The sequence below is a fragment of the Bos indicus x Bos taurus genome, chromosome 18 (genome assembly GCF_003369695.1).
Source record: "Bos indicus x Bos taurus breed Angus x Brahman F1 hybrid chromosome 18, Bos_hybrid_MaternalHap_v2.0, whole genome shotgun sequence".
Lineage (NCBI taxonomy): Eukaryota > Metazoa > Chordata > Mammalia > Artiodactyla > Bovidae > Bos > Bos indicus x Bos taurus.
The window spans coordinates 31,583,621-31,610,900 of NC_040093.1; the positions used below are offsets into that span (position 1 = coordinate 31,583,621).

The following is a 27,280-nucleotide window of genomic DNA, read 5'->3' on the forward strand; positions in this document are numbered from 1 at the left end:
CAGGTGCCAAAAAAGGATGGGGACCGCAGATTTAACTAGTGCTGATCAGATGATGCCTGATTGACTGGAGAGCCAAAACTATAATTAAGTCTTGGTTGGTGAGTGGGGCTTAGCATAAGCGAGTCCTTTGGGTCCTGTTGTCTAGTTTTTTAATAGCTTCCAGAAGGATCTAGCATATTACAGTCCGGATCCTGGAAATGTCAAAGTTCAGAGAAAACAGCGCTGGCTGTGAAGCAAGATAGATGGGCTTGAATTTCAGCTCCACCCCTTAATGAATGCTTCGGTTTACTTTTTAAAAGTTACCTGTTTCCAAGGATCAGCTCGGCTGGGAGAATGGGAGTGACAGCACCTAGCTTGTTGGGAAGAATAAATAACAGCGTGTGAGTTGTCACTGGTTCCTGGATACAACAGATGCTCAGTTAAGCAACCTCCAACAGTTAATTAGGGATTCCCTTGTGGCTCAGCTGTTAAGAATCCGCCTGCAATACGGGAGACCTGGGTTCGATTCCTGGGTTGGTAAGATCCCCTAAGAAGGGAAAAGCTACCCACTCATTATTCTGGCCTGGAGAATTTCATGTGTAGTCCATGGGGTGGCAAAGAGTCGGACACGACTGAGCGACTTCTACTTTCAATAGTTAATTAACAAACCAGTCGCTGGTGTTATTGGCCACCCAAGCCCCGAATCTTGCCAAATCATGGGTTCATTCTGCCAGCCTCTGTTTGGCGGGGAGATTTCCAGGCTGCCAGGAGGGTGAAATGAGATGAGGTCTCTTTAAGAGTCGACGGGGCGGGGCGCGGCGGGGCAGGCTAGGGCTTCGGGCTGCGCGCGGAGCGGGCCCTGTCTCCCGGCTGCGCTGGCGCAGGCCCGCGCAGGAAGAATGGCTGGGCCTGTGGCATCCGGCAGCCGGTCTCTGCTGCTGCGGCCGCTGCGGAGCTGGGCTTTCCGGGTGCTGCGCCGCGATGGGCCCGGGAGCCCCGCTTCCTGCCCAGGGTCGCAAGGGGCGCAGCGTTGGGCGTGGCCTCGGGGTAACGCGTCGCTCAGTTTCCCTTGCAGGCATCCCGGATGCGGCTATCAGCCCCACTCCCCGCCCTTGGCTCGCGGAACCTGCGTGAACCCGAAACCCCTCCTTCCGGGCCCCGGGAGTTCCTTGGGCGGCCTGGGGAAGGGGCGGGGCGGTCGGTGGTAGGTGCCCCGGACCCTGGCCGGCAGTAGCGGGTGGGGCTTTGGGCCCGTCTCCTGTTCGGAGCTGCGGAACCCTCTAAAGAGTGGAAAGAACCTCCTCCCCGAAGGTTTCCGGTGCCATTCCTGGGTCCATTCTTTTGGCCTTGGGGGAGGTGCCAGCAAGCGGGGGATGGGGGAGTCGGTTAGGTTCAATGCCCTCCCTTTTCCATTGGGACTGGAGACCCTGCCCTTCAGAAATGAGAGCCCCCGTTGTAGCCAAGTTCTGGAGTTCAGTGGCACCTCAGAACCCGCCGTGGGCTGGGTGGGCCGCGATGTCAGCCCCGGGGCCTGCAGGAGAAACTTGAGTCCTGTGCCGAAGTCCATACCCACCGACCTCTCCTACCCGGGAGCTTCGAGTGGAGGCCACTCTGCGTTTTAACTGGCTGGACACCCATCAGTGAGGGTCATAAATATAAAATGTGTAGAAAATGGAAAGCACAATATACTCGGTGAACAAAGCTGAGCACATTGGTGGCCTAGACATGCCAACAGCATCCGGGCGGCAGGGCGGCAGTTTCGGTTTCAAGGCATAGACACCAGTCTGCCTCCCTCCACTGAGGGAGTGTCCCAGGTGTTACTGGAAAACATTTCTAGGCCAGGGAGCAAGCATAACAATGACCGAAGAGTGAGCTATTTAAAATCGCGTTTAAAAATTGGTTTCCTTTCTTTTCTAGATAAAGATAGAGAAAATGAAAAAGAGAAAAAATCAGTGGTAAGTCTCTCTCTAACGTGCGCTCTCTCCAGTGTAGGATTATATATGTGTAGTACACACACGGGAGAAGTCAATGGCACCCCACTCCAGTACTCTTGCCTGGAAAATCCCACAGACGGAGGAGCCTGGAAGGCTGCAGTCCATGGAGTCGCTGAGGGTCCGACACGACTGAGCGACTTCACTTTGAGTTTTCACTTTCCTGCATTGGAGAAGGAAATGGCAACCCACTCCAGTGTTCTTGCCTGGAGAATCCCAGGGACGGGGGAGCCTGGTGGGCTGCCGTCTAGGGGGTCACACAGAGTCGGACACGACTGAAGTGACTTAGTAGTAGTAGTAGTACACACACACACACACACAAAATACATATTTTGAGGAGAAGCGTGAAGGAATATGTGCACATTAAAAAAAACCAAACAGCAAATACAAGGGCATCTCCAGGGATAAAGAGCTGTCCACTCCTGGGCCCCAGGCTCCCTCCCCAGAGACCACCTCTGTTAACAGTTTCTGGTGTGTCTTTGCTAAGAATCCGCACAGGTAGGAGAATACCTGTATTCATAGCCTCTGGGTGAATTTGGACTATTAACTTGAATAGATGAATGATTACAAAAGGATTTGTAAAGTGGAAGGTTAGTTTGACTGCTAGCAGCTGACAACCTGACCGTGAAGGCAGGTCTTCTGACTGCTGCCCCCAGACCACTGATGCTGAGAAGGGTAGGTGAGTGGGAGGAGACGAAGAATTCATGGGGGTCCACAGACATGGGTTCCGCCAGTGCAGTGACTTCGAGGTGCCAGCTCTGGGGTGGGATTGTGCCTGGTATGAGGTTGAAGGTCAAAGGAGGGTCAAACTGGACATGCCCATGGTGTTTAAACCTTTAGCTGGTTGTGGTGGAGCAGTATTTTGGTCACCATTGGCCCAGAGGCTCAGGGAGCTGCAGATTGGTAGATAATGGATGGAGAGGGAGTTACTTGGTGGGTGTGGGCAGGAGTACCTTGGCTGGGGTCTGTAGAGGGTGGAAGGTGTGGGCAGGCCCCCTGGGGGTATTTGAGGTGATGGAGAGGGCCTGGGACGGAGAGCAGTCACATGGAGAGGGCTGGTGATGAAAATGCTTGAGATTTATGGAAGTTTGTTGAAACTAAACATGCGGTAGGGTATGGCGACAGGCACCACAGCTGGGGGAGGGGTTGGTAAGTCGAGCCAGGTGGGTATTGATGCTATTAATTATTGAGCTAGCATTTTTGTGAGCCAGGCCTATCCTTGGTGCTTTCTGGGTGTGGTCTGATATCCCCCAGACACACAGTAGGTGGTCCATAGGAAGTGGTGTGGAGCTTGCAGTCTGGTCCAGAGAGGCTCTTAATTATACAAATCCTCTGAGTTCCCGTGTGGACCTGGGACTCCAGCAGCCTGTGTTGTTGGTGAGCCTTTGGTCTGATGGGGGAGACAGTGTGAACAGGACAATGGTGGATCTAGAGCCGAAGGGAGTAGGGGCAGAGCTTCTCGAGGATGACTGAGGGTAGCCTTGGGGAGTTTCGAGGCCTCCTGGGAGAAAGAGGACAAGACAAGGCTGGAGTGTTGGAGCAGCGAGAACTGCAGGGACGAGTCACAGAGGGATGAGAGCCTGAGGCTTGTGGTCGTCCCAGAGAGGTGGCTGGGGAGAGCCTTTGGTCCGGCACAGGGCCTGGAGGCAGATCCCAGCACCCGCAGCCACTGAAAGACTTTACTGGATGTGATCTGGTTTACCTCTCAGGAAGAGGTGGTGGACCATAGATAGGGAATAGGGGGCCTGGCTGGGCCGGACTGGAGGCAGAAAGGCCAGCAGGAAGGCTGCTCCCACAAGAAGGGTTGGAGAGGTGTTATGAGTTGATGGGTGAGGTAAGAAGGCCCTGAATGTCTGGGTAGATGGTGTAGCCTTTCCTGAAGACAGGAATGGAAACAGAAGCTGTAAATGGGTATTGGGGGAGTGATGAATTCAGGTGCCCATGGGACATCCCATGGGATTGAACTGCTGCTGCTGCTGCTGCTGCTAAGTCATTTCAGTCATGTCCGACTCTGTGCGATCCCATAGACAGCAGCCCACTAGGCTCCTCTGTCCCTGGGATTCTCCAGGCAAGAACACTGGAGTGGGTTGCCATTTCCTTCTCCAACGCATGAAAGTGAAAAGTGAAAGTCAAGTCGCTCAGTTGTGTCCGACTCTTAGCGACCCCATGGACTACAGCCTACCAGGCTCCTCCACCCATGTTATTTTCCAGGCAAGAGTACTGGAGTGGGGTGCCATTGCCTTCTCCAATGGGATTGAACTAGACAGGGAACATCTGGGCTGAGCTACAGCTGGGGAGTGAGTCACTGCCCAGAATTGCAAAATAAATTCCAAAATTGAGTTAAAAAGAAGTGACTAACGTTTTCAAGTGAACAAAATATGAACGGAGTTTTCCTGAGGGAATTTGTTAATAGCTAATAAACAGAAGAAAGTGCTCCACCTCCCTAACAGAAAAAAAATGCTTTTGGAAATGGAGTAAGGAAAGCGTGGATCAGACAATGTGGTTCAAACCCCAGTTATGCTCTTTAGTAGAGGTAGACAAGTCCTTAACCTCTCAGAGCCTGAGTTTCCCCATCTATGCAAATAATTCTTAGCTGTGACTGTTTCAGGGATCACTGTGACAGTGTTGGCAAAGTACAGAACCCACAGGGGCTAACACTGCCTGGTGACAGACATTATTATTCATAATGAATGAAGATTGAGGAGGGGATATGCCCAGTATTGGCACAGTATGGTAAAAGGCACATGCTCTTCCATCCATCTTTTTCATTTAGAAAAAAAGGGTGTGAATTGGGACAGCATTTTAGAGGGTAATTTGGCATCATCATCAACAGTCATAAAAACTCACGTATCCTTGGATGCATTGATTATACTCCTAAAAGTCTATTGAAGGGAAATAATTGGAGCCAGTGACAAGGATTTATGTACAAGAAGGATCACTACAGCACAGTTTATTGTATCAAAAATATCACAACACAATTTTATAATAAAAGCAACTGGAGAGAATGTAACATTCAACAGTAGGGATTTCAATAATTCATGGTATATCTTATGTGATGAAATATTATTCAGCCATCCAGAATCACATTTTTGAAAATACTTAACGACCTAGGAAAGTACTTACTTTGTAAGAGATAAAAAAGAAGAGGATAAAAATATATAAAGTATGATCCAAATGAAATAATATGTGAACTGTCTGGGGGTAAAGAAGGAAAGAAATTGTTAGTCTGGTTAAAGGAAAGTTGGGAAGTCGTAACAGTGGGTATGTATGAGGGAGAGGGAGAGAGAATTTGAGGGGTGAGAGTGAAAAGTCTTAATTTTTTGACTGTTAGATTAAAATTAAACTGTGTTCCTTTTTTTTTTTTTTTTTTAAAGAATGGCTTTATTAAGTTATGTACATACCCCCAAATTGACTTGTTTTAAATTTACAGCTTAATGATTTCTTAGTAAATTGATGGAGTTGTGCAACATCACAATCTAATTTTAGAACATTTCCATCACTCAGAAAAGAAACCTGTTGCCCATTTACAGTCACTCCCCTAGAGCCAGGCAACCACTACTCTGCTTCCTGTCTCTGAGGATTTGCTTTTTCAGGACATTTTCTATGAAATGGAATCGTACAGCATTTGGTCTTGTGACTAGCTGCTTTCATTTTTCGTATGTTTTGAGGTGCATCCACGTTATTGCGTTTGTCAGCACTTCATTTCTGTTTATTGCTGAATGGTGATATTGCTCCCTCAAGTGCATGGATCCCACTTGGTTGGACATCTGAGCAAGTTCCTTTCTTATGGCAGATTTCTCAGGGTCTTTAATAGGATAATATACATTTTGATTCTTCCGGTGGGGGCTTTGGGGCTCAAACTTGTTTGCCTCTGAAAAGTTTGATTCTGATTAAACATTTAAATAATGGTTATCTCTGGAATTAGGAGTGATTTTTTTTTTTTTTGTCAGTTCCCTGTATTTCTTATTGTGAGAATGCTTAAAATCTGTTTTCAGAAAAGATGAAATGTTATTATTTAAAAATAAGGATAGGGAATCCCCTGGTGGTCCAGTGGTTAAAACTCTGTGCTTCCAACCCATGCAGGAGGCACAGGTTTAATCCCTGGTCAGGGAGGTAACATCCCACAAGCTGTGCAACATCCCCCCGCCCCCCCCAATAAAAAATAAGGATAGATGGCACATCACAGCATCAGTTACAATCATGGGAAGTTGGAATGAAGGCCTAACAGCAGAGGAAGCGGGAGGTAAACTTTGGCACATTCTCCAGAGCAGTGCTGGCTGGCCTTGTGCTCCCATGGCACTGTGAGCATCTTTTCTTGTAATTCCCTTTTACTTTCCTCCCCATCCTCACACCTATGAGCTCAGTGGGAGCTGGGACTGGCTCCTGAGTCCACAGTGCCTGGCCCATGGAAAGCCTTCAGGAAGCAGATGCAAGACCCCCAATCCCACCCCTCTAGGTCGTCACGGAGCATCAGGCTGAGCTCCCTGTGCTATGCAGCAGCTTCCTACTAGCTATCTGTTTTACAGACTGTAGGTTATATGTCAGTACCACTCTCTCAGTTCATCTCACCCATACCTGCCCCATCCTGTGTCCACACGTTTGTTCTGTATGTCTGCATTTCTGTTCCCGCCCTGCAAACAGACCCATCTGCGTCATCTTTCTAGATTCCATACATATGCATTAATATATGACATTTGTTTTTCTCTTTCTGACTTACTTAATGTGTATGTTAGACTCTAGGTCCATCCATAGCACTACAAATGACCCAGTTTCATTCTTTTTTTAATGGCTGAGTAATATCCCATTTGGCCTAAAATCTAAGAGTCTGAGGGATTAAGCTAGGGAAGGGCAGAGCTAGGGTGGCCGAGGACAAGTTGTGGGGTCTGTGGGTTGACGTAAGGGAGCATCTGTCCTGGAGGGTGGTGGCCTGGTGGGTCTGGAGCCTGCCAGTAGTGGGAAGAATTGAGTTGTTAATTGCTAATAACTGGACCTTGGGGTTTCCTGTGGAGGTTTTGTGTACACACTGGGGTCTTGAACTGAACAAGTTATGCTGTTCACCTGAGCGCTTCCCTAGAAACTCGTCCTGATACTCCCCCAGGCACTCACTTTCTGGTCCTAACATGCATTTGTCTTTTGCTAGGTCTGTGTGGAGGGCAACATTGCCAGTGGGAAGACAACATGCCTGGAGTTCTTCTCCAACTCAACAGACATCGAGGTACGGCTTCCATACTAGGTTTGAAGCGACCTGCAAAAGCTTGGTGGATTCATAAGGGGTGCAAACCAGCCCTACCCAGCAGAAATGCTGCTGGGGGAATTGAGAATATCCCGTGTGAGAGGAGGGAGGGGCCCCTTGGAAGCTTGGGCCTGATTTCCTCAGACTTTGCTCCATACACCTTTTTCCTTGGCTGATTATACTTTGTAACCTCCCACTGTAGTTAGCTGTGAGTATGACTATATGCTGGATCCTATGAGTCCTCCTCATGAATCCTCAGACCCAGGGAGGTGGGGCTCTGGGGGGCTCCTGACACACCTGTCCTGAGCAATGTAACTCTCACTGGCACTCTATTTTTTTTTCAGCCCAGCCGAGTGGCATGTGGCAACTTAATTCCCTGACCAGGGATCGAACCCCTGCCTCTGTAGTGGAAGTGCAGAGTCTTAACCACTGGACCAGGGAAATTCCTGCCCCCTGCACCCTGGCTTTAGAAGCACTTTTATTCTCACTGAAGACCTTGGAGCCAATGAACACCACCACCATCAGCAGTGAGGGTTAACAGCTAATGAGGATGGTACTCTATGCCAGGCACTGTGTTGAAGCTTCATTATCATCTAATTGATTTCGTCCTTCCAAGAGTAGTCCCTGTGATGCAGGTCCTACTATCGCTTCATTTGCAAAGGAGGAAACAGGCTCAGTGAGGTCACATGGCTCGGCCAGAGTCGCCCGGCTAGTGCCTGTGGTGCTGTGTCCCAGCCCAGGCTGTCTGCTCCAGGGCCTGTGCCCTCGTTTGGCTCCACAGAATACAAAAATGTTTTGGCTTTAAGAAAACCACCCTTCAGATCTCAGCTCTGCTCTCTGACCTCCCCAGCTAGGTTACCCTCCCTGGTGTAGGTTCTTCTGGCCCCTCTGTATCCTTATGTTATACTACTTCTCAGGGTTTGAAAATACGTGCTAACTTTCTGTGATGATCTGATTAATGTTTGCTTCCCTAGCCGGTTTAAAGTTGCGTGAAGGCAGGGCTGGGGTGTTTTGCTCTTGCTGTATCCTTGGTACCTAGTGTGGTACTTGACACGGGAGATGCTCAGTGTGTGTTGAATGACTGTCCCACAGATGGGGCACAAGTCAAGGCTGCCTCTGTCTCAGCCTCTGGTGAGCCTGAGTGGTACAGCATTTGCTCCTCACAGGATAGGAATGGAATGAAGACCCAGAAGAAGGAGAGGAAGGTTGGGAGGGGGCTGGGAATGATTCACAGAGGAAGAGATATAAGCTGGCTTTTGAAGGGTATGCATGAGCTTTCCACGTAATGAAAGTTGGGGTGAAATAAGTTGAGGCGGCATACTGGGCAGAACAGCAGCATGAGCGAAGGCACAAAGCGGGAAGGCGGGGGCTCCTCCTCAAGGGTCCCATGTGTTGCTTTCCTTTGCTCTCTTGTGACCTGTGGCACCTGCTCACATGCACTTGAAGATCCTCAAATATCCCCGTATATTCTAAAGTCTTGGCTCCAAGAACACCGTTTAAATCCTTTCCAGAACTCACCTGCACGGTTTAGGGAAGCTACTAAAAGAAACATGATCCTTTGCCCGTCGGTGTGTCCAGTGCAGAGATCAGAGGGAGGAAATGGAGGCAGAGCTCACTGCCAGGGTCACGGCAGAGCCCCCGAACCAGAAGCTGGGCTCAAGCTGCATGAAGCAGCCTCCCTCCTGGCTTCTCTCACCTCCCTGCCTGCCCTCTGTGGTGGGCAGTAAGGGACAGGATGGAAAACAGGAGGGGTGATTGGGAGAACTCCCCTTGCCCCCAAGGAGCCCCCATGGCAGCAGAGGAGGGGATATGTATGTATACTTGTATACAGGGTGGACAGGGTGGGTCTTAGATCCTTTCTGGAAGTCACACCAGGAGCCATGTCTAGATGGAGCTCTGACCTTGCAGGGAGGGTTGCTCCACTATTTTAGCCCAGCCTGGGTGCCCAGGTCTTGACTCTGTCCCCATCCCACCCCTAACACTCATCTGCCTTCATGGAGCTCAGAACTGAGGAGCAGCAGCTCTCTGACGTCTTCTCTCCTGGCAGGTGTTAACAGAGCCTGTGCCCAAGTGGAGAAATGTCCGAGGCCATAATCCGCTGGTGAGTGTGCGGTTTCCTGTGTGAACCACCAGCTTCTCAAGTGTACGGGAACGGCGGTGCTAGTGCACGAGGTGTGTCCCCGCCCTGCACCGGGCGAGGGGACAGAGGGAAAACGGTGGCAGGTTGGTGTTCTGAGGTCCAGGTTCTTTGAGGCCTGGCTGGGCGCGTAGGGAGCGTAGAGCCCTCCTGTCAGTGCTCCCAAACTCTCGCAAGTGCTTCGCCCAGCTCTGTGGGGTAGGGGTTGGGGAGTAGTCTCCAGCTGCTCATTCTACCCCGACCCCTCTCCTAGAAGAAACCCAGGTCTCCTTGCAGGTTCCCTGGTAAACCTCCAGTTGGGGTTTGCACTTGGCTATGCCCCAGGCTCCCTCTGAAGCTACCCCGTGCACTTTGCCAAGGATGGACCCAGCAAGCAGGGGCTATAATGTGCCTGTGCTCCTTCCACCTCCTTCCCGGCCAGAAGGCTCAGCTCTGGCTGCTAGAAAGGGATGGGTGGGGTCTGGGTCCACAGTCAGGGAGTCCTGCAGATACAGCACTGCATTCTCCCCCCAACCCCCACCACCCCACAGGGTCTGATGTACCAGGATGCCTGTCGATGGGGCTTCACGCTGCAGACGTACGTGCAGCTCACCATGCTCGACCAGCACACTCGTCCGCAGGTACGTCTCAGATGCTTGGTTTCAATTTTCATCAGATGAGGGGCATTCGGTTGCCAGGAAGGGAAACCTTACAAGGAGCTGCTCAGCCTTCTCTGTCTCTGGAGTCCAGGTCTCTAGTCCCGCTGCTCTCTGAGGACCAGGCTCCAGGCCCCCCAGCCCCACCCTCAGCTAGCCAAGGACTTGCTACGATGCCACGTGAGCCCAAGTCTTCATGACCTGCTGGCTCCTGGGCTCAATGCCCTTTAACTCAGTTCTCAAAAGTGTGGTCCCCAGACTAGGAGCTGCAGCAGCACCTGGAGACTTGTTAGAAACGACATTTTCTGACCCCATCCTGGACCCGCTAAATCAGAAATTCTGGAGATGAGGTCCAGCAATCTGGGTTTTATCCTGCCCTCCAGGTGATTTTAACGCATGCCGTGTTTGTTTGCATGAGAACCGTGGACCTAACCTTCAGGAGGCCTGTTCACGTTCTTGGTTCAGATTCTTGAGAGAAAGAACCTGATTGGCTCAGCTTGGGTCAGGTGTCCAGCCCTGGGCCAATCAGGTATTGGGGAAGATCGCCTGGGCACAAAGATGGCTGCTTTGGCCCCTTTCATCAGCCGGAGGGTATGAACAGGGGCTCTGAGGAGATCCAGATTGGCACCTGGGGTTCAGAATGGCAGCCCAGCATGAGAGACTGGCTTTGGAGGCTCTCCTTACAGGAGACGGGACATCCACCGGCCAGTGTCTCTTGACATAGCCACTTGGTTTGATGCAGGGCTGGGCACTTGCAGCCATAGCTCTCATCCTTCTACAAATCTGTGTGTTTTTTAAAATGAAAAAAGATACAAGCAGAACTGTTTGAATTTCTATCTCCCCAAGTGAGTGAGTGAAAGTCGCTTAGTCATGTCCGTCTTTTTGCGACCCCATGAACTATACACAGTCCATGGAATTCTCCAGACCAAGATACTGGAGTGGGTAGCCTTTCCCTTCTCCAGGGGATCTTCCCAACCCAGGGATTGAACCCAGGTCTCCCGCATTACAGGCGGATTCTTTACCAGCTGAGCTACAAGGGAAGCCCAAAGATCTGTCTAAAAGTTACATGTCAGAGGATCTGAGGCTGGCACTCGCCTTACTTTTTCCTGAATGGGCACTCAGTTGCAAACAGAAATTGTGTCCATTATATCTACATATAATGGGCCATATGTGTGTTCCTCTGTTTAATGAAATGTATCAGGAAGGAGGCAGAGAGAGAGAGAGATGGATAGACTAGGAAAGAGGATAAAAGAGGGATAAATGGGGAGCTACAAAAGATGGGTAGGAGAGAGTTGGAAGTAAGGAGAGGATGGAAGAATAGAAAGGAAGACGGATGGACAGATAGGAGAGAGAGGACATGGCTTTGACTCAGGTTGTGGCTTTGAATCGGCCTCTGATTTGTGGGTCCAGGTCCCAGTGGGTGCCATGGGCAGGCTGAGCGAGAGCAGTGTTTACCCATTCAAGTGTCTGGAGTCAGGGCACCTTGCCCTTCCCAATGGGGCACCGTGGACGAAGGGAAGGCCTCTGGAGGGTGTGAGCCTGCTGGCCGAGAGTGGCGCCGTCAGTGTTGTCCTCCCCCCTGCTGTGGGGCGTGGTCTTTACAGTTAGGAAGGACTGCATGATCCCCAGCAGCCCTGAGTGAAGGCAGGTGTTGGCGAGCCTGCTGCTGGGGTTGCAGAAAGCCACACCCTGTCCCCTCAAAGCTCTGCCTCTGCTTCAGTGGATGCACCTGCTGGGTCATTAATAGTTACTGCACTTCGCACTTGCCGCCACTTTCCCGGGCGTCACTTAGCAGTTTTTCTAGCACTCCCCAAACCCATAGTCCAGTGGAGCCGCACCCCTCCCGTGAAAGAGGCTGCAACCGACAGGCTCTCCGCCCTGCCTTGCTGCACTGACCACCGAGCCTCAGGGCGTAGGGAGGGTCCAGGGCCAAGGAGGCTGGACACATGGTTCTTTGTCCCGCCACCCCCCCCCAAACCCCTCCCCGGTGGCATCTCAGTTCTGTATTCAGCATAGACCAGAGGCAGGGGAGCAACAGTTATTGTTCCAGGCTTCCTGACCTTCCTGCTCGAGTTTAGTAAATAACATTTGTTTTCTTTTAGACGTTGCCTGTACGGTTGATGGAGCGGTCCATTTACAGTGCAAGATACGTTTTTGTAGAAAACTTGTACAGAAGGTATCGTAGTTTGCACAATCGATAATTTATTCAACCATTAAATTTTTAGAAATAAAATTGGAACTCATTTACTAGTTGACAGATACATGGTATAGCAACCAACCATATTGATGGCTCGACTGTCCAGGGTGGGCAGCCTGGCAGCTCTGCTGACCTTGGCTGGGCTTGATGACGCATCCAGGGTTTGGCAGGTCTGGGGTGGCCCGGGGAGGGTGACTGGGGTGACTCATCTCTCGTCTGCTTGCTGATCCTCTCCTGGGACTGGTGAACTGGCCTGGGCGTTCACTTCCCGTGGCGGTGGCCAGAGGGCAGAAGTGCTAGTTTTTTCTCAGGTCTCGGCTTCATGTTGGCTGACCTCCATTGGCCAAAGCAGGTCACACCAGCTGACCCCAGTCTGAGAGGGGGCAGGGCCCTTGTGGGTTACGTGGCAGAGTGGGACAAGACGTGCAGCGAGTAGAGCCGTCAGTCCAGCATGGCGTGCATGGTACTTGTTGCGATTTCACTCGAGGATGTCTTCTGTCCTCGTGGGAGCAGACTCCACCACACAGACATGGCTGGGCACCCTCAGTGCTGCAGCCTCAGAGGTGTGGGGCCCTCCGCTCCTGTGCTCAGTTGTTTGCTGATGTTTGGGGGTCTTGGGGGAAATGGGCTGCAGGCTGGGGTCTGAAGTTTGAGCTTCTTCCCCGCCCTTCCCTTCCTGGTAGCTGTGTGCCTGCTCCCTTCTCCTTGCCATCTCCCCCACGTCACTGCCTCCTGCTGCCTTGAACTTCATCCCTCTCAGAGCTGGTCCCAGTATCTTGCTTCCACTCTGTACACCCCAGTTCCCTGGTTCTCCCATCTACAACTATGGTCCTACGTATCACCTCTCCCCAGCCGCCCCAACCCCCTTGTCTAGATGGGTTGAGTCTGTTACTCTTTTCTTTTTTTAAATTGATTAATTAATTGATGGCATGTAGAATCTTTGGTTGCAGCATATGGGATCTAGTTCCCTGACCAGGGATTGAACCCAGGCCCCCTGCATTGGGAGCATGGAGTCTTAGCCACTGGACCACCAGGGAAAATCACTTCTTTCTATTTGTTTCCTTCATAGTATTTAAGACAACTTCTGATTAGGTTGAACCATATGAAATTGTTAAAACTTGACCAATTGTGACCTATGAAAATGGCAGTTTCATGCAGCTTAGCTTAAATACATGTACTTCTTGTCTGTCACATGCCCCACCAACTGGAGCGTAAGCTCCTTGAAGACAAGGAGCATGTCTGGTCTGCTGGCCTAGCTGGGACCCAGCACAGAGCTGGCACCTGGGTGACACTTGTTAACTCCTGCTGGGTGTCGGGGCCTGAGGCAGGTCTTTGCTCTCCAGCCAGACTTGTCCCCCAGCCGTTTCTCACCCCTTCCTCTGAGGGGTCCATAAAGGCTTCTCCCTGGGTCCCGAGCTGCCAAGGATCCCCTTCAGGCCTCCTCAGTGCTGTGGGGTCAGGGTGGGCAGCCAGGGCAAGTCCTGACTGGCTTTGTCCTTAGTCCTCAGAACTTTCTTGTGGGCTCTGCCCTTCCGGCAGGCGGCGTTTCTGATGCTGGAGCCCCGTGTGTGCCTTGGCTGCCTGGCTGTCCGTGGAGCAGGGGTGTCCACTGCTAGATTTACACAGCTCTTCGCTCTGTTCTGCGCCTGCTCATTAGTGCCTCTGCCACAGGGAGGATGGGCAGAGGAGAGGAGCGAGGAGGACGAGGGAGCCCCTCCAGTGGCCCCTTGTTGCGGTTTTACTTGTCTTCTGCCCTCTCGAGAGCAGACTCCCTCACACAGATGTCGCTGGGGGCAGGGGAGCGTTTGGTGGTCCCTGGGAGTTTTGCCCCTGTGGCTTCCTTGGGGCCTCACCTGGACCTTTGGGGTGGTGAAAGCAAGAGCCCAGTCCTGTGAGCGGCTGTCTTTGGCGTGGGGGGTGGCGGCCTGCCAAGATCAAAGTTCTTCATGGGTCAGGGTTTCCTCATTTGCCTGCACCACCTGCGGTTTCTTCATTTCATGTTTGTGGCTTCAGATTTTGGTTGCCGGGGGTTTTGTTGTAGTCCCTTTGCGCTCAGGGTCTCTGGATGTCATCCGCGCTCAGGGTTTTCTTTCTGCAGGCTTGGTCAACAGTGTTCTGGCCAGAGCTAAAGAAGTGATGATAGGGAGGAAGGTGGAAACCCAGTTACTCTCCGTGCAGCGGGCCTTCCCAGTGAATTGGTACTGTGAGAGCAGACGTTTGGAGAGGTTTTGGCTCCTCGCAAATACAGACTGCTATCACCGTGAGCCTAAATCAAGTGTCATCTAGGGCTGGGTTTGACTGGATCCTTTGCTCGTACCCAGAATAGGATGTTGCGGTCCCCCCCGCCCGGGGGAGTTCGACTGGGTGCTGGGAACCACAAGACGGCTTGTGTGGGATGTTGGCTCCTACCTGGGAGCTTGTGTGGGGACGGCCCTTACTGCTGCCCCTTCAGCCTTGGGGTTGATCCCTTTCTTCGAAGCCCTGGCAGCCTTGGCTTGGAGTCTGGAGGGACTGGGATGGAAGGAAATAGGACAGGCCTGGCCTTGCTGATTACAGTTGCAGGCCTGAGTGCCCAGAGAAGCCCACATACTGGAATTCTAACCCCTAAAGCAAAATGTCCGGAGGGCCTTTCTTAACTTTTGGGCCTGGGACAATTGAGGAGCTTCCCTGCGGAGAGACCCGCCTCTTGGGCCCGCATCCCCACCCCAGCGGCTTTGGGGTAGGCAGAACGTGCAATTATGCCACCAGGGGTTAATTGGCAACGAGGAAGATTCTGGTTCCACAGTCTCCTTAAAAACTTAAAGGACCTAAAGAACTGAGGTGTGGGCAACTGTGCTGGAATGAACAGCTGAAGGTGGAGAGGAAGACTCGGCAGTTAAGGCGGCCACGCAGGCCGTTGTATGGCCCGGCCCCGTGGGCGGAATCATTGAGCACACAGGTTTTACAGGATTGCCTGGTTGGCGTTTTCTAAGAGTAGAAGGAGGGGGCCTGAGTGGGGCCCAGCTGGGGAGATGACACACTGGCTCACCTGGGGCTGGGGCCAGGGACATCCATTATGGCCCGGCGTTGGGAACAGCAGGCAGGTCGTCCCACCACCCCAGTGGGTCCTGGGCTTGGGCTCCTCCTTACTCAGTCCCGAGTGGGCACTCACTGCCTGAGTCACAGGCCTGAGAGCTGTGGCTTTCCTCAGGCTGGGGCCAGAGAGACTCTGGATATGCCCTGGGACATGGGAGATGGGGGCGAGTGATGCAACTGGGGACATATGGGTTTGGGGGCCATGGTGAGCCAGGCTTTCTCAGACAGAATTAGGCCAGTCTTCTCTGGGCCTCAGTTATCCTCATCTATAAATTGGGGCGGACATTGACCGCACAAGGTCTTGTGAAGAAAGTAATGTGTACAGGAGGCTGGCATTTGAGTCTGTGATTTTTGATTTAACCTGTGCTGTGCAAACCAGGGGCTCTCTGGACCTCAGGGGGAAGGTGGCAACAAACTGTGCCAAACAGACCAGTCAGCAGGATTCCTGTGGACCCAGGACCTCAAATTTTATTCCTTGGGATCAGGGGAAGGCATGGTGAAACCCCTTCAGCTCACCAGTAGGTGGGTCTGCAGAGAGGTTTCCCCCTTCTGTGTGTTCTGTGGAAATAAAAGCAGTGCCTTGGGAGTGATTCAGGGTACCCCATTCCTGAGGCAGACACAGGAGGAGCTGGGCAGAGTCCCAGGAGGAAAACTAGATACAGGTAAAACAATGTCTGCTGCCTGAAATCCCCCAGAATCATGGGAGCCAGCTCCCATTTCCTCACTCAGCTCAGCCAGCAGCCAGTGGTCCTTGAAGTGAAGTGAAGTGAAGTAGCTCAGTCATGTCCGACTCTTTGCGACCCCGTGGACTGTAGCCTACCAGGCTCTTCCCTCCATGGGATTCTCCAGGCAAGAGTACTGGAGTGGGTTGCCATTTCCTTCTCCAGGGGATCTTCCCAACCCAGGGATCAAACCCAGGTCTCCCGAGTTGCAGGCAGACGCTTTAACCTCTGAGCCACCAGGCAAGCCACCAAGTCCTGGAGCCCTCAGCAAATGGCTCCTGGCAATCTTGGAAGAGTTTCCGGATCTTGCCCTCAGGGAGGCTGCCCTGGAGCCACCTGCACGGAGGACCTCCAAGGAGAGTTTCCGGAAAGGAAGTCCTGCTTTCTCTGTCTGCCCTCAGCCCTGGGTTCTCCTGGGCAACCCAGGAGGTGTCCTGAGACCCCCTGGAGCAGCAGCTCTCAGGCTCCAGAGACCCCTCAGGAATGAACCCCATCCCCGTATCTCCGTGTGCCTCGCTGCACACGTGACACTTCTGTGGTGTCGATCGGTTTGGTTTTAGTTAGCACTGTGCTACATGTGTCCTGAATTGTGACTCAGTTTGGTGGTCACAGCTAAGGGGATCCTCCCAGCTGTGGGATTTGACAGAGCCTCGCAGACAGCGGTGACGTCCTCGGGCAGTCTGACACCACACTGTCCAGTGTCAGTAATGTGGAGACTGTGGGGTAACCTTCCTCCATGCTGCCCACTGCCCCCACCCTTGAGTTGCCAGTCTGTGCTGTGTCCCCCAGGCCATGTGTTTGGTGGAGGGGGTGGAGCTGATCAGCAGCTTCCTTTTTGCAAATCCTCATGTGCTTGGAGTCAGCTTTGCTCCCAAGAAGGAAAACACGTCAAGAAGAGGGGTGTGGTGTTTTGAATATCAAATACTCTAAGCTGCAGCTAGCTGCAGCCCAGCTTGAGTAGCGTGAACATTGAGGTTGTTACCGGCTGTCTTAACATTAGACTTGGGGGTTGGTTTTATTCAGTGGCCCTCGTGCTGTTTCAGTTGGAAGCACAGATGCTAAAGCTGAATCTCCAATACTTTGGCCACCTGTTGCAAAGAGCTGACTCATTGGAAAAGACCCTGACGCTGGGAAAGACTGAAGGCAAAAGGAGAAGGGGGCAGCAGAGGATGAGATGGTTAGATAGTATCGCTGACTCAATGGACATGAATTTGAGCAAACTCCAGGAGATAGTAAAGGACAGAGGAGCCTGGCGTGCTGCAGTTCACGGGGTCACAAAGATTCAGGCACGACTTAGTGACTGAACAACAACAGCAAAGTGCTGTTCTCTGTTTCAGCACTCTCTATCTGGTTTGTGTCAATATGTGATTCCCTCTTGGTGACAAAATGGCTGTTGCGGAACCGGGCTTCTCATCTGCTGGCCACAGGGTGGGTATCTCGTCAGTGCTTTCCTCTAAGAGTGAGGAAGCCTGGTTATCATAAACTCCAGCAAACCCTCCTGTCTCACTGCTCAGGTTGGGCCCCTGTGACCTACATCCATCAGCTCACTTTGGCCAGGGAGAGCATGTCTCTGAGACCAGTTGGTCTGCCCTGAAGGTAAACACTCAGGCCTGTGGGATGGACCCTGAATAGATCCCGGGCTACTTTTAAAGTGAAAAGTGAAGTCGCTCAGTCGTGTCTGACTCTTTGTGACCCCGTGGACTGTAGCCCACCCGGCTCCTCTGTCCATGGGATTCTCCAGGCAAGAATACTGGAGTGGGTTGCCATTTCCTTCTCTAGGGGATCTCTTCCTGACCCAGGGATCGAACCCAGATCTCCCGCATTGCAGGCAGACACTTAACCTCTGAGCCACCAGGGAAGCCCAAGGAGATAGGAAAAAAGAATTGGGGAATGGGCAACCATGCCAGCCTGGCAGTCTTGGAAGAGAGCCTGTGATCACAAAGTTGGTACCTTTACTACCTGACTTTTAGTCCCCTCTGCAGTGTCCCAGGACTTCCTCCTCCCCACTCCCCTTCGAAGCCTCCCCCACTCATTCAGAGTGGGGGTCCTCACATACTAGTCTGCTTGGTGCTGTGCTGTCCTCAGTCGCTCAGTTGTGTCCGAATTTGCCTCCCCATGGACTGTAGCCCGCCAGGCTCCTCTGTCCATGGGGATTCTCCAGGCAGGAATACTGGAGTGGGTTGCCATCTCTTCCTCAAGGGGATCTTCCCAGCCCAGGGATCAAACACAGGTCTCCCGCCTTGCAGGTGGATTCTTTGCCATCTGAGCTACCAGGGGAGCCCACTGGTACCCCACCCCCCACCCCTGGCAGTGCGTATTTTTCTGCTGCTTGGCCAGGTGCAGCTCTTTCACCCTGATGGCATCGGCTGGACTCGAGCACTAGAGGAGGAGTCCCCGCCCAGTCTCTGCTGTGCTCTGTCACTTGGGCCCCCGGGCAAGGCTGCTCAAGCCTGTCATCCCCAGAGTGCCTCTCTCCATGCCCACCCTGCCCCCCGCCCCAGGTGGGAGGCAGTTCCCAGCACCTGGCAGCAGGGCAGCGGGTGGGGAGTTGGGCAGGCTGCTGCAGACCACTCTCTCCCAGGCTCTTCTCCCACTTCCCCCAGCTACACACAGTGAGAAGCTCCCCCAGCTACACACAGCTCAGGCACCGCTACTCCCCCATAGCTGGCCTTGTCATCTCCAGTTTGGGTCCATTCAGGATGATATTCAAGACTGGTGGAGGATGTTGAAAGGCCGAATTCCTCTCTTGGTCTGTTTCCTCCAGCTGCTGCCCCTACCTCCACCTCTTCCATGCTCATTTCCACCAGGGCAGAGGAGAGACGCTGGGTCTGTCTCTCTCTCAGGCATTCTTTCTTACATAGCATTTTATTTTTTAAATCATTACTATGACTTTTTAATTTTTTTGGTTGAATAGTGTGGCATGTGGGAACTTAGTTCCCTGACCAGGGATCAAACCCACGCCCCCTGCATTGGAAGCACAGAGCCTTAACCACTAGACCGCCTGGGAAGTCCCTTCCTTTCTTTCTTTTCCAGTTATCACATTAAATATGTTGTAATTCTTACCCCCATTCTGTTCCCTGATTTGAGAGCTGCTGCTGCTAAGTCGCTTCAGTCGTGTCCCACTCTGCACGACCCCATAGATGGCAGCCCGCCAGGCTCCCCCGTCCCTAGGATTCTCCAGGCAAGAACACTGGAGTGGGTTGCCATTTCCTTCTCCAATGCATGAAAGTGAAGTCGCGATTTGAGAGCTACTATGCTGTTAAGTTTTAGAAAACACAGAAAGGGATAAAGAAACGTTTCCAATAGTCCTACTGTTCAAAGAAAAGCTGTGTTAACGTTCTGGTGGTTTTCTTTCCCGCCTTCTTTCAGAATGTGTGGATGAATACCCTTGACAATATGGTTGGGTCAAGCCATATACAACAGTTTTATATCCTGCTGTTTTCACTGAATGATGAGCACTTGATTGTGAGCGTTTTCCGTGTCATAAAGTATTATTTTATAGCATCGTCTTTCAGTGACTGCATGGTTTTTCTGTTACATAGATGTACCATGATGTAGTTTTTCATTGTCTTTCAAAGAATGCTACAGTGGGCATCCACTATCATTTCCGTAAAATACATTTCTAAAGGTGAGACGGGTTTGCTACTCCACCTCCCAGCCTGGGCGCTGTCCCTGTGCTTTGGGGACAGGCTTTATAGCCCCTTCCTTGGCTTAGAGTTCAAAGCCTGAATTTCTCCCCTCAAGCAGTGCCATGACACTTGCTGCATTTTATTGAGTTGACCAGAAAGCTTGTTTGGGTTTTTCACGAGGTGTTATGGAAACAAACTTATTGGCCAGCCTGGTACCACGAACCGTCCCGGGGAGCGGGAGGTTGGAGGCGTTTAGGGTCCCTGTTGTCACTACCCGCCCAGTGTCCTGTGATCACACTCTGCTTTGGTGCCCCTGGCAGTGCCCTTTCAGCAGAAGCCATGCCCAGATGTTTTGGGGGGAGTGACGTAGTCCAGGAGCTATCTCGTAGGAGAATAAAACCCTCGCAACTCTCGTTACAGTGGGAAAATGCCCGAAGTGGACTATGTGGTCCTGTCGGAATGGTTTGACTGGATTGTGAGGAACATCGACGTGTCCATCGACTTGATAGGTGAGATGGCCCCTCCCCGGCCTCCCTCCCCTGGGCCCACCGAGGATATGCTTGGCTGGGCCCCCAACCAGCAGGGGTGGTGGGTGGGGCCCTCTCTATAGGTGATTCTTTCCTGTGTTAACTCAACCTTCTCCCCAAGGGCACATAGAACCAGGCTTCTGGTTCCTCCTGGAGAAGCCTACGTTTCTCAAACTGCTTTCCCCTGGGTCCTCTGTGATGTGATGGGTTTTTCTTAGTTCACAAGAGAGGAGGGACGGAACCTGAACAGTTACTGAGACCAGCTAGGAGCCGGGCCCTGTGCTAAGCTCTTGTCTACACACAGGACTTGATTCAGCCTTACAGTGACCCTGTGGGGCTTGTGACACAGGAAGACAACGGAAGTCGCCTCGAGGGTCAGATGCCTGTCTGGCCGCACAGCTGCTCTGCATCCCCTGCTGAGCGCTGCGGGCAGATGCTTCTCTGCACGCCTTGCCCCTGTGCCTTCCTTCCTCCCACCCTTCACTTTCACTTCCAAGCTTTGAATGGAGCAGTGAAAACCACATGTATATATATTTTTAAATCTCAGTTTATCTCCGGACCACTCCTGAGACCTGTTACCAGAGGCTGAAGATGAGATGCAGGGAGGAGGAGAAGGTCATCCCACTGGTGAGAGCCCCCTACCCTGGGAAAGGGGCTGCATCCCAGTCTGACCCCACCCTCTGCGAGGTCATCGTGCCCTCCTCGAAGGAAGAGAAACAGGAACTGAGCATGTGGGAGGGTGAACTCTGACTTCCTCTGAGGCCGGAGACCCTGTGCATGTTCGAGTCTGCTTCACTTCTTGTGGCCCCGGACTCAGTGGTGGGCACCGCCACGCTCAGAGCTGTCCCTTCTCCAGTTCCTGCCTGGGTGTCCCCAGGGCTTTTCCAGTCCACTTCCTGAAGATGGCACGCCTTTGTGCCCTCTCACCCCCAGACCCGCCTGCTCACTTCTGCATCTCCAGGGCTTGTCACTGTGCCCGGCAAGGAGGTGGAACTCACTGGTATTTGTCCAGTGCCTTGCCCTTCCGGGTACTGGTTCAGGGCCACGTCAGCTCTAGTCAGGCTGTCGCAACCGGCTTGCACCGCTCTCCTGGCCTGGTCCCTCACTGTTCACATCCCCCAGAAATCCAGCCCCAGTACGGCTGCTCAGCGAGGTGTCCAATACAGAACACCACGCATGCGGTTCCCTAACCCCACCCCCTCAGTGCCTCGCCACTCTCTAGGATACAGTCCTCACTTGTAGCGTGCCATCCCGATCCTGCGTGATTGGCTTCATCCCCTTCCACTCCCCGCCTTTTCATGCTCTGGCTGTAAAGAACTAGTTGTGGTTACACACACACACACACACACACACACACACTTTCCCTACTGCACACACACACACACACACACACACACACACACACTCTTTCCCTACTGCACGCACGCACGCACACACACACACACACACACACACACACACACACTCTTTCCCTACTGCCTACCATGTGAAAGTGGCTCAGTTGTGTCTGACTCTTTACAACCCCATAGATTATACAGTCCGTGGAATTCTCCAGGCCAGAATACTAGAGTGGGTAGCTGTTCCCTTCTCCAGGGGATCTTCCCAACCCAGGGATCAAACTCAGGTCTCCTGCGTTGCAGGCAGATTGTTTACCAGCTGAGCCACCAGGGAAGCCCCCTACTATGAGTTACACACACGTTTCTTTGCATAGCAGTTTCTTTTGCCTTCCAGGCTCAGCTCAGGTATCACCTCCTGCAGGAAGCCTTCCCTGACCTTCCCTTTGTTATGCTTCCCCAGCCTCTGTGCTTCATTATGGTCACAGCCCTTAGGACAGATACTCTGAAACTGTTTATGTGTTTGCTCCCCATCCCTTACAAAGCTGCCACGAACCTTTTCAGGTTAGATCTTACCCCTTCTGCATCCCTACCATGTGTCCCAGAGCTTGGCACCTAGGGGTTGCTCAGTTAATATTGAACTGAATGTCCTGTGTGAATGCCACTGGAGGTGAACAGACAGGCTGGGCAAGCATTTCCTGGGATGATATGGGAGTCTGAGCTCAGGGTGAGCTAGACTGGGGTCTAGACAGCCAGTGCAGCTCCAGAGACCTGCCTGGGCACCAGGAGGGTAGATCCCGGCCATGAAGTCCCAAGCCTTGGTCTGAGCAGCTTCTCTGCAATCTGGAGACAGGAGTGCTAGAGGGAGGGTGTAACGTGGTGGGGCTGGACTGTGCCGGCCAGGGCATGGCAGCTCTGTGTGGTGACCCAGATGTTTGGAAGAAATGACAAGGCCGGAGTCCTTCCAAGTCATTATCCAGAACATTGTCTTAATGGTTTTGACAAGGTCTGTAGACATGTCTGTTGCTGCCAAGAGAGAACCCGTGAGTGGATAAAGAGGCAGCAGTGCATTTTACCTGAGAGCCTCGGGGCTGGGAGGAGGAGGTGTTTGCTGGCAACAAGCATGGGCTTCCAGAGAAGGCAATGGCAACCCATCCCAGGGACAGGGGAGCCTGGTGGGCTGCCGTCTGTGGGGTCGCACAGAGTCGGAAACGACTGAAGTGACTTAGCAGCAGCAGCAGCGTGGGCTTCCCTGATAGCTCATTTGGTGAAGAATCCGCCTGCAGTGAAGGAGACCCCAATTCGGTTCCTGGGTCAGGAAGATCCACTGGAGAAGGGATAGGCTACCCACTCCAGTATTCTTGAGCTTCTCTTGTGGCTCAGCTGGTAAAGAATCCACCTGCAGGAGAGTGCGGGAGAACTGGTTTGATCCCTGGGTTGGGAAGATCCCCTGGAGAAGGGAAAGGCTCCCCACCCCAGTATGCTGGCCTGGAGAACTGCATAGACATAGGCATGGTGACGGAGTCGGACACGACTGAGCGGCTTTCACTTTCGCTTTCAGTGTGCCACTCAGTCCTGCTCTGGTTGCCTTTGAGGCAGGGCTGGGCCTCTTTTCCCTTGGGTTTCACCTTGTCTGCCAGCTGAAGTTGGTCCTGATGGCTTCGAGGATCCATAGGTTACGAGTTGCCTGTTGGGATGGGAGCAGCCGAGCAGGGCTCCTGGGCCAGTGAGGGCCGCTGCAGTCCTCTTGGTGGGATGGATGGAGGGAGGGTTCAGAGGCTTCCCAGGCCCCCATGAAGTCATGATGGCCCTGTTGACGGGGAAGTGGCAGAAAACAAGACCAGCTAGGTAGGAAGGTGTGTCTGAAGCGCCAGTGGAGCCGAGTATGCTGGAGGGTGGCATTTTTTTTCTTTTTAAATAACTTCTTTTTTTTTTAATTAATTACTTATTTTTGGCTGTTCTGGGTCTCTGTGTTGCTGCGAGCAGGCTTTCTCTAGTGGCAGTGCGTGGGGGCTGCTCTCGAGTTGTGGTGTGTGGGCTTCTCCATACAGTGGCTGCTCTTGTTGGGAACATGGGTTCTAGGGCTCGTGGATTTCAGTAGTTGCAGCATGTGGGCTCCAGTAGTTGTAACATGTGAGCTCAGTAGCTGTGGCGCACGGGCTTAGTTGTCCTGCGGCATGTGGGATCTTCCCCCGACCAAGGATCAAACCCGTGTCCCCTGCATTGCAAGGCAGATTCTTAACCATTAGACCACCAGGGAAGCCCCTGGAGGGACACTGTGGACTTGTGCCGTCGGGGCTGGCCGGCGGGGAGCTTGGCTGCGATCATGCTGGCCCACCTGAGTCAGGCTGGCTGTCGCAGGCTCCTTTGTCCAGGCTGGTGCTCCGTGTTCACTGACCCTCCCTCACCTCCCTGAGCCCCGAAAGGGGAGAGGTTTGCCCCCTCCCTGCTCCTGACAGCTCTTGTGTTCCCCACCCCCCACAGGAGTACCTGGATGCTATTCACCACCTGTACGAGGAGTGGCTCATCAAAGGGAGCCTTTTCCCCGTGGCAGCCCCCGTTCTGGTAAGTTCCCCTGAGGGGGCAAAAAAATTCTCTAGAAGGAGAAATGACCCGCGGGCGTGCCGGCCAGTCTGCAGTCTGGGGAAGCAAGGACCAAGTCCCTCCGAGCTGGAGAATTTGAGAGAAGGAAGCAGGGAGGGTGGAAGGAACCCTGTCTCTCAGTTCCCTTTCTGGATTGAGTCTCAGTGAGCTGAACACACCTGGGAGAAGGTGACGTGTCCCCGTGCCACCACACCCGTGACACAGTAGCGTCTCACTTATCCAGCATCGTCCCTGGAGGAATATTCCAGATGGCCGGAGCCCCTGGACCTGGGTTTTGGCCTTAACTGCTTGGGATGGTGGTCGTCCTGAAGCACCTGTCCGTCCCCCAGGGGGTGGCTGGCCCAGAACCTCATTGCACCTTTTCATGGTGACCCAGGGCATCCGAAGGAACGTCAGTTGCTGTTCTGGTCCGTCACACAGTGATGCCCTTAGGAGGTGCTGAGGTGTGTAGGACTGTGTGCCCCCGACTGCTAATGCCTTTGGGCCCCTGTGCTTTCCCTGTATGCACCTTCTCCTGCTGACACTCACCGTTTCTAACTGTTCGATGCTTCTGCCCAGTGTTTCCCTTCTTCCCTCTCCCTCATTTTCTGATTTGCTCCTGCTCAGAGTTTCTCCAGGCGGGCAGATGGGTCCCGTGAACTGTTAGGAGTGTGTGTGCAGCGTGGGAACTGAGGGGGGCCTGTGCACCAACTAGTGTGCCTGGCCTTGGGGATATCTGTCTGGGCTGCTCACACACTGCGCTCACGGCTCTTCCAGGCAGTGAGGTTGCTGGAAAGTGAGATCTTACTCTACTGGAGTTTTCTAGAGAGTTTATTTTTTCCCCTCTTTATAGAAAAGTAGGTGATAAAAAATGATGAGAAAAAAATGCATTCGCGGACGACTGTCCTGGTTTCTTAAGTGAAAATACAGTTGAGAATGTGGATTGACCTAGAACTGGTTGTGGCTTGGCTCTGACCTCCCTGTCCTCCTGCCTGTGACCGTGGGCTTGTGTGCCCTTCCCTGCCTCGTCCTGCCTGCCTCTGTCTCTCTCCTGTGAAGGGAGGAGGACGCTGATGTCAGGTGCAGCCCTGTGACCCCTGTGTTTCATTTCCAGGTGATCGAGGCCGACCACAACATGCAGAAAATGTTAGAACTCTTTGAACAAAACCGGCACCGAATCCTAACTCTGGAGAATCGGAAGCTTGGTCCATAGGATAGGAAAGATCATGCCCGAGAAATGCCTGCTGCTGCCAAGCTAGCTTTTAGGAGCAGTTTGGAAAGCTCCACTCTCAGGAGGGCTTTGTGTCTGCCCACAGTTGTCTTCCTTCTGGCCTTCTCTCCTTTCCCAGTGTCTTCATCCTGGGATCCTGGGCCTCGTGGGTAAATGGGACCAGTGGGTTTGCCATGCCCTCTGGTGGCACAGCCTTGCGTTCCCCTGGTGCTTCTTCTGGTGGTTTCCCACCGCTGGGTCCTTCTAAGCTAGGGAAGTTCCACCTGACTTGTGCTGGGCTCATGGTCTCTAGCCCTTCAGGTCATCCAGGAGGGCGAGGTAATGGTCTTCCATCCCAGGGGAGGAAGTTGAAGCTCACACAGACTAAGAGACTCTCTGGGGTCACACGGCCAGTGACAGTGGAGTCAGCACCATTCAGACTTCTGGGGACTCCCAGCCCATCTCTTGCCCCAGCCTGCCTCATCCCAGAGCCCCGCCTTGCCTTCTGGAGACTCTCAGACGTGCATGGGGAGGGCCAACTGTGTGTGCAGCTGGCATCATCACTTTCTCATGGTTTGAGCCGTCCTTGAGGGCAGTTGGCATTTGACTTTCACAAAATTGTGCCACGTTTGGCTTGAGCCCAGCGTTCATCCGTTCTCTAGCGTGAGGCTAATATGGTACTTAACACCTCATCAGGACTTCCCCGACTTAGGAGAGCTATGCACTGGCTCCTGAATGGTGCTCGGTCTCCTTGGTGACAGAGGTCATGCCTGAGCAGCTGCTGATGACCTGTCAGGGCAGTGGCTTGTGGCCCCCCAGGCTGGTGTGCCCAGTGCCACGCTGGGGCAAGGGGCTGCCAGCCTGGCTTCTGAGGCTCCCTCCCTCCTTAGTGGCTTGCATGATGAGCTTTATCCTTGGAGTTCCTCAGAGTTTGTGGCCCAGGGGAGAGACACCAGTGGCCTTAAGTCTTTTTGAAATGTTTTTCCATCCAAGGGGACACTGCGGGCCACAGAGCGTGAACTATCTTTATTAGCTCAGAGACTGTCTTAGCTGTGTTCAGCTGTAACAGTGCATTAAAGGCACAGCTGTCTCCTGAGTCAAGTAGCAGCAAGAGACAGGAAGAACATTCTCTCCGAGGGCAATCTGGACAGGAAGGATGGGGCTTGCAAGCAAAGGCTCTTGGAGTACTGGAGCTCCTGAACTTCGGAGGTGGGTGGAGAGAGCTTCCAGAAGGCTGAGTGCGGACGTGGGGGTACGGATTGATTATGAACTTGGGGGAACAGGCCTCAGCCTCTCCCGAGTGGCGGTCGGTGTGCCTGAAGGTTGGAAGGCCTCGTCTCAGCCTCCGTGTGAGTGAGGCACCGGTGCACGCAACTTGCTGATGGAAATTGGTGACAGGTGGCCCCGGCCCAGAGGCAGCGCCCGGAGGGCAACCGGGCTCAGAGGCAGCGCCTGGAGGGCAACCGGGCCCAGAGGCAGCGCCCAGAGGGCAACCGGGCCCAGAGGCAGCGCCCGGAGGGCAACCGGGCTCAGAGGCAGCGCCCAGAGGGCAACCGGGCCCAGAGGCAGCGCCTGGAGGGCAGCACTCTGGCTCCTGGCCCTTCCTGGAGGGACTGATCCTGGGCCAGTTGCACAGGCGGGGATGTGTCTCAGCCTAGACGCCAGTGATGGACCAGCAGGAAGCGCAACCGCTGCTACCAGGCACCTGGACATGCTGGGACCAGCTTTGGGACTTTGCAGACAAATGGTCCAGTTTTCCCCACAGCTCAATTTGAGAATCTGTACTGGGGGGAAATGTGATTAAAAAAACCCCAAAAAGATAGAAGTGTGTATCTCCTTCACATAGAAGTGCAGCTGTGGGTGGTCCAGGGCTGGTGTGGTGGCTCAAGACCATCGGGTCCCAGCCTCTTTCTGCCTTTCTGTCCCCAGATTGACTTCCTGGTTTGAGGCTTTCTTCCTCCAAGGGCCTTACCGTCCAGATGGCTCTGGAGCTCCTGTTCTGTCTAGTGTTGGCATCAGGCACACTGC

At 53.1% G+C, this 27,280-nt stretch overlaps 1 protein-coding gene across 5 annotated transcripts; it reads left to right on the forward strand.

The window, feature by feature from the left end:
• The first annotated feature begins 776 nt into the window (after positions 1-776).
• Positions 777-27,074, forward strand: TK2 (thymidine kinase 2, mitochondrial). Of its 5 annotated transcripts, XM_027516377.1 has the most exons (11): positions 819-1,026; positions 1,897-1,934; positions 7,111-7,185; positions 9,251-9,304; positions 9,871-9,960; positions 12,078-12,151; positions 20,019-20,107; positions 20,673-20,752; positions 23,944-24,024; positions 24,440-24,506; positions 25,157-25,244. In XM_027516377.1, the coding sequence occupies exons 1-10, from the start codon at positions 879-881 to the stop codon at positions 24,503-24,505; spliced, it is 795 nt and encodes a 264-aa protein (XP_027372178.1). In that variant the 5' UTR covers positions 819-878; the 3' UTR covers position 24,506; positions 25,157-25,244. The 5 variants fall into 5 exon arrangements, with proteins under 5 accessions (XP_027372182.1, XP_027372180.1, XP_027372179.1 ...); XM_027516381.1 differs by lacking the exon at positions 24,440-24,506 and having other exon boundaries at positions 777-1,026; positions 25,157-27,074; XM_027516379.1 differs by lacking the exon at positions 20,673-20,752 and having other exon boundaries at positions 795-1,026.
• The last annotated feature ends 206 nt before the right edge of the window (positions 27,075-27,280 follow it).

Coding starts and splice junctions, on each gene's coding strand:
- TK2 (XM_027516381.1), top strand. CDS start 879: ATGGCTGGGCCTGTGGCATCCGGCAGCCGGTCTCTGCTGCTGCGGCCG. Junction 7,186..9,250: donor CCAACTCAACAGACATCGAG/GTACGGCTTCCA, acceptor CTCTCCTGGCAG/GTGTTAACAGAGCCTGTGCC. Junction 24,025..25,156: donor CCGTGGCAGCCCCCGTTCTG/GTAAGTTCCCCT, acceptor TTTCATTTCCAG/GTGATCGAGGCCGACCACAA.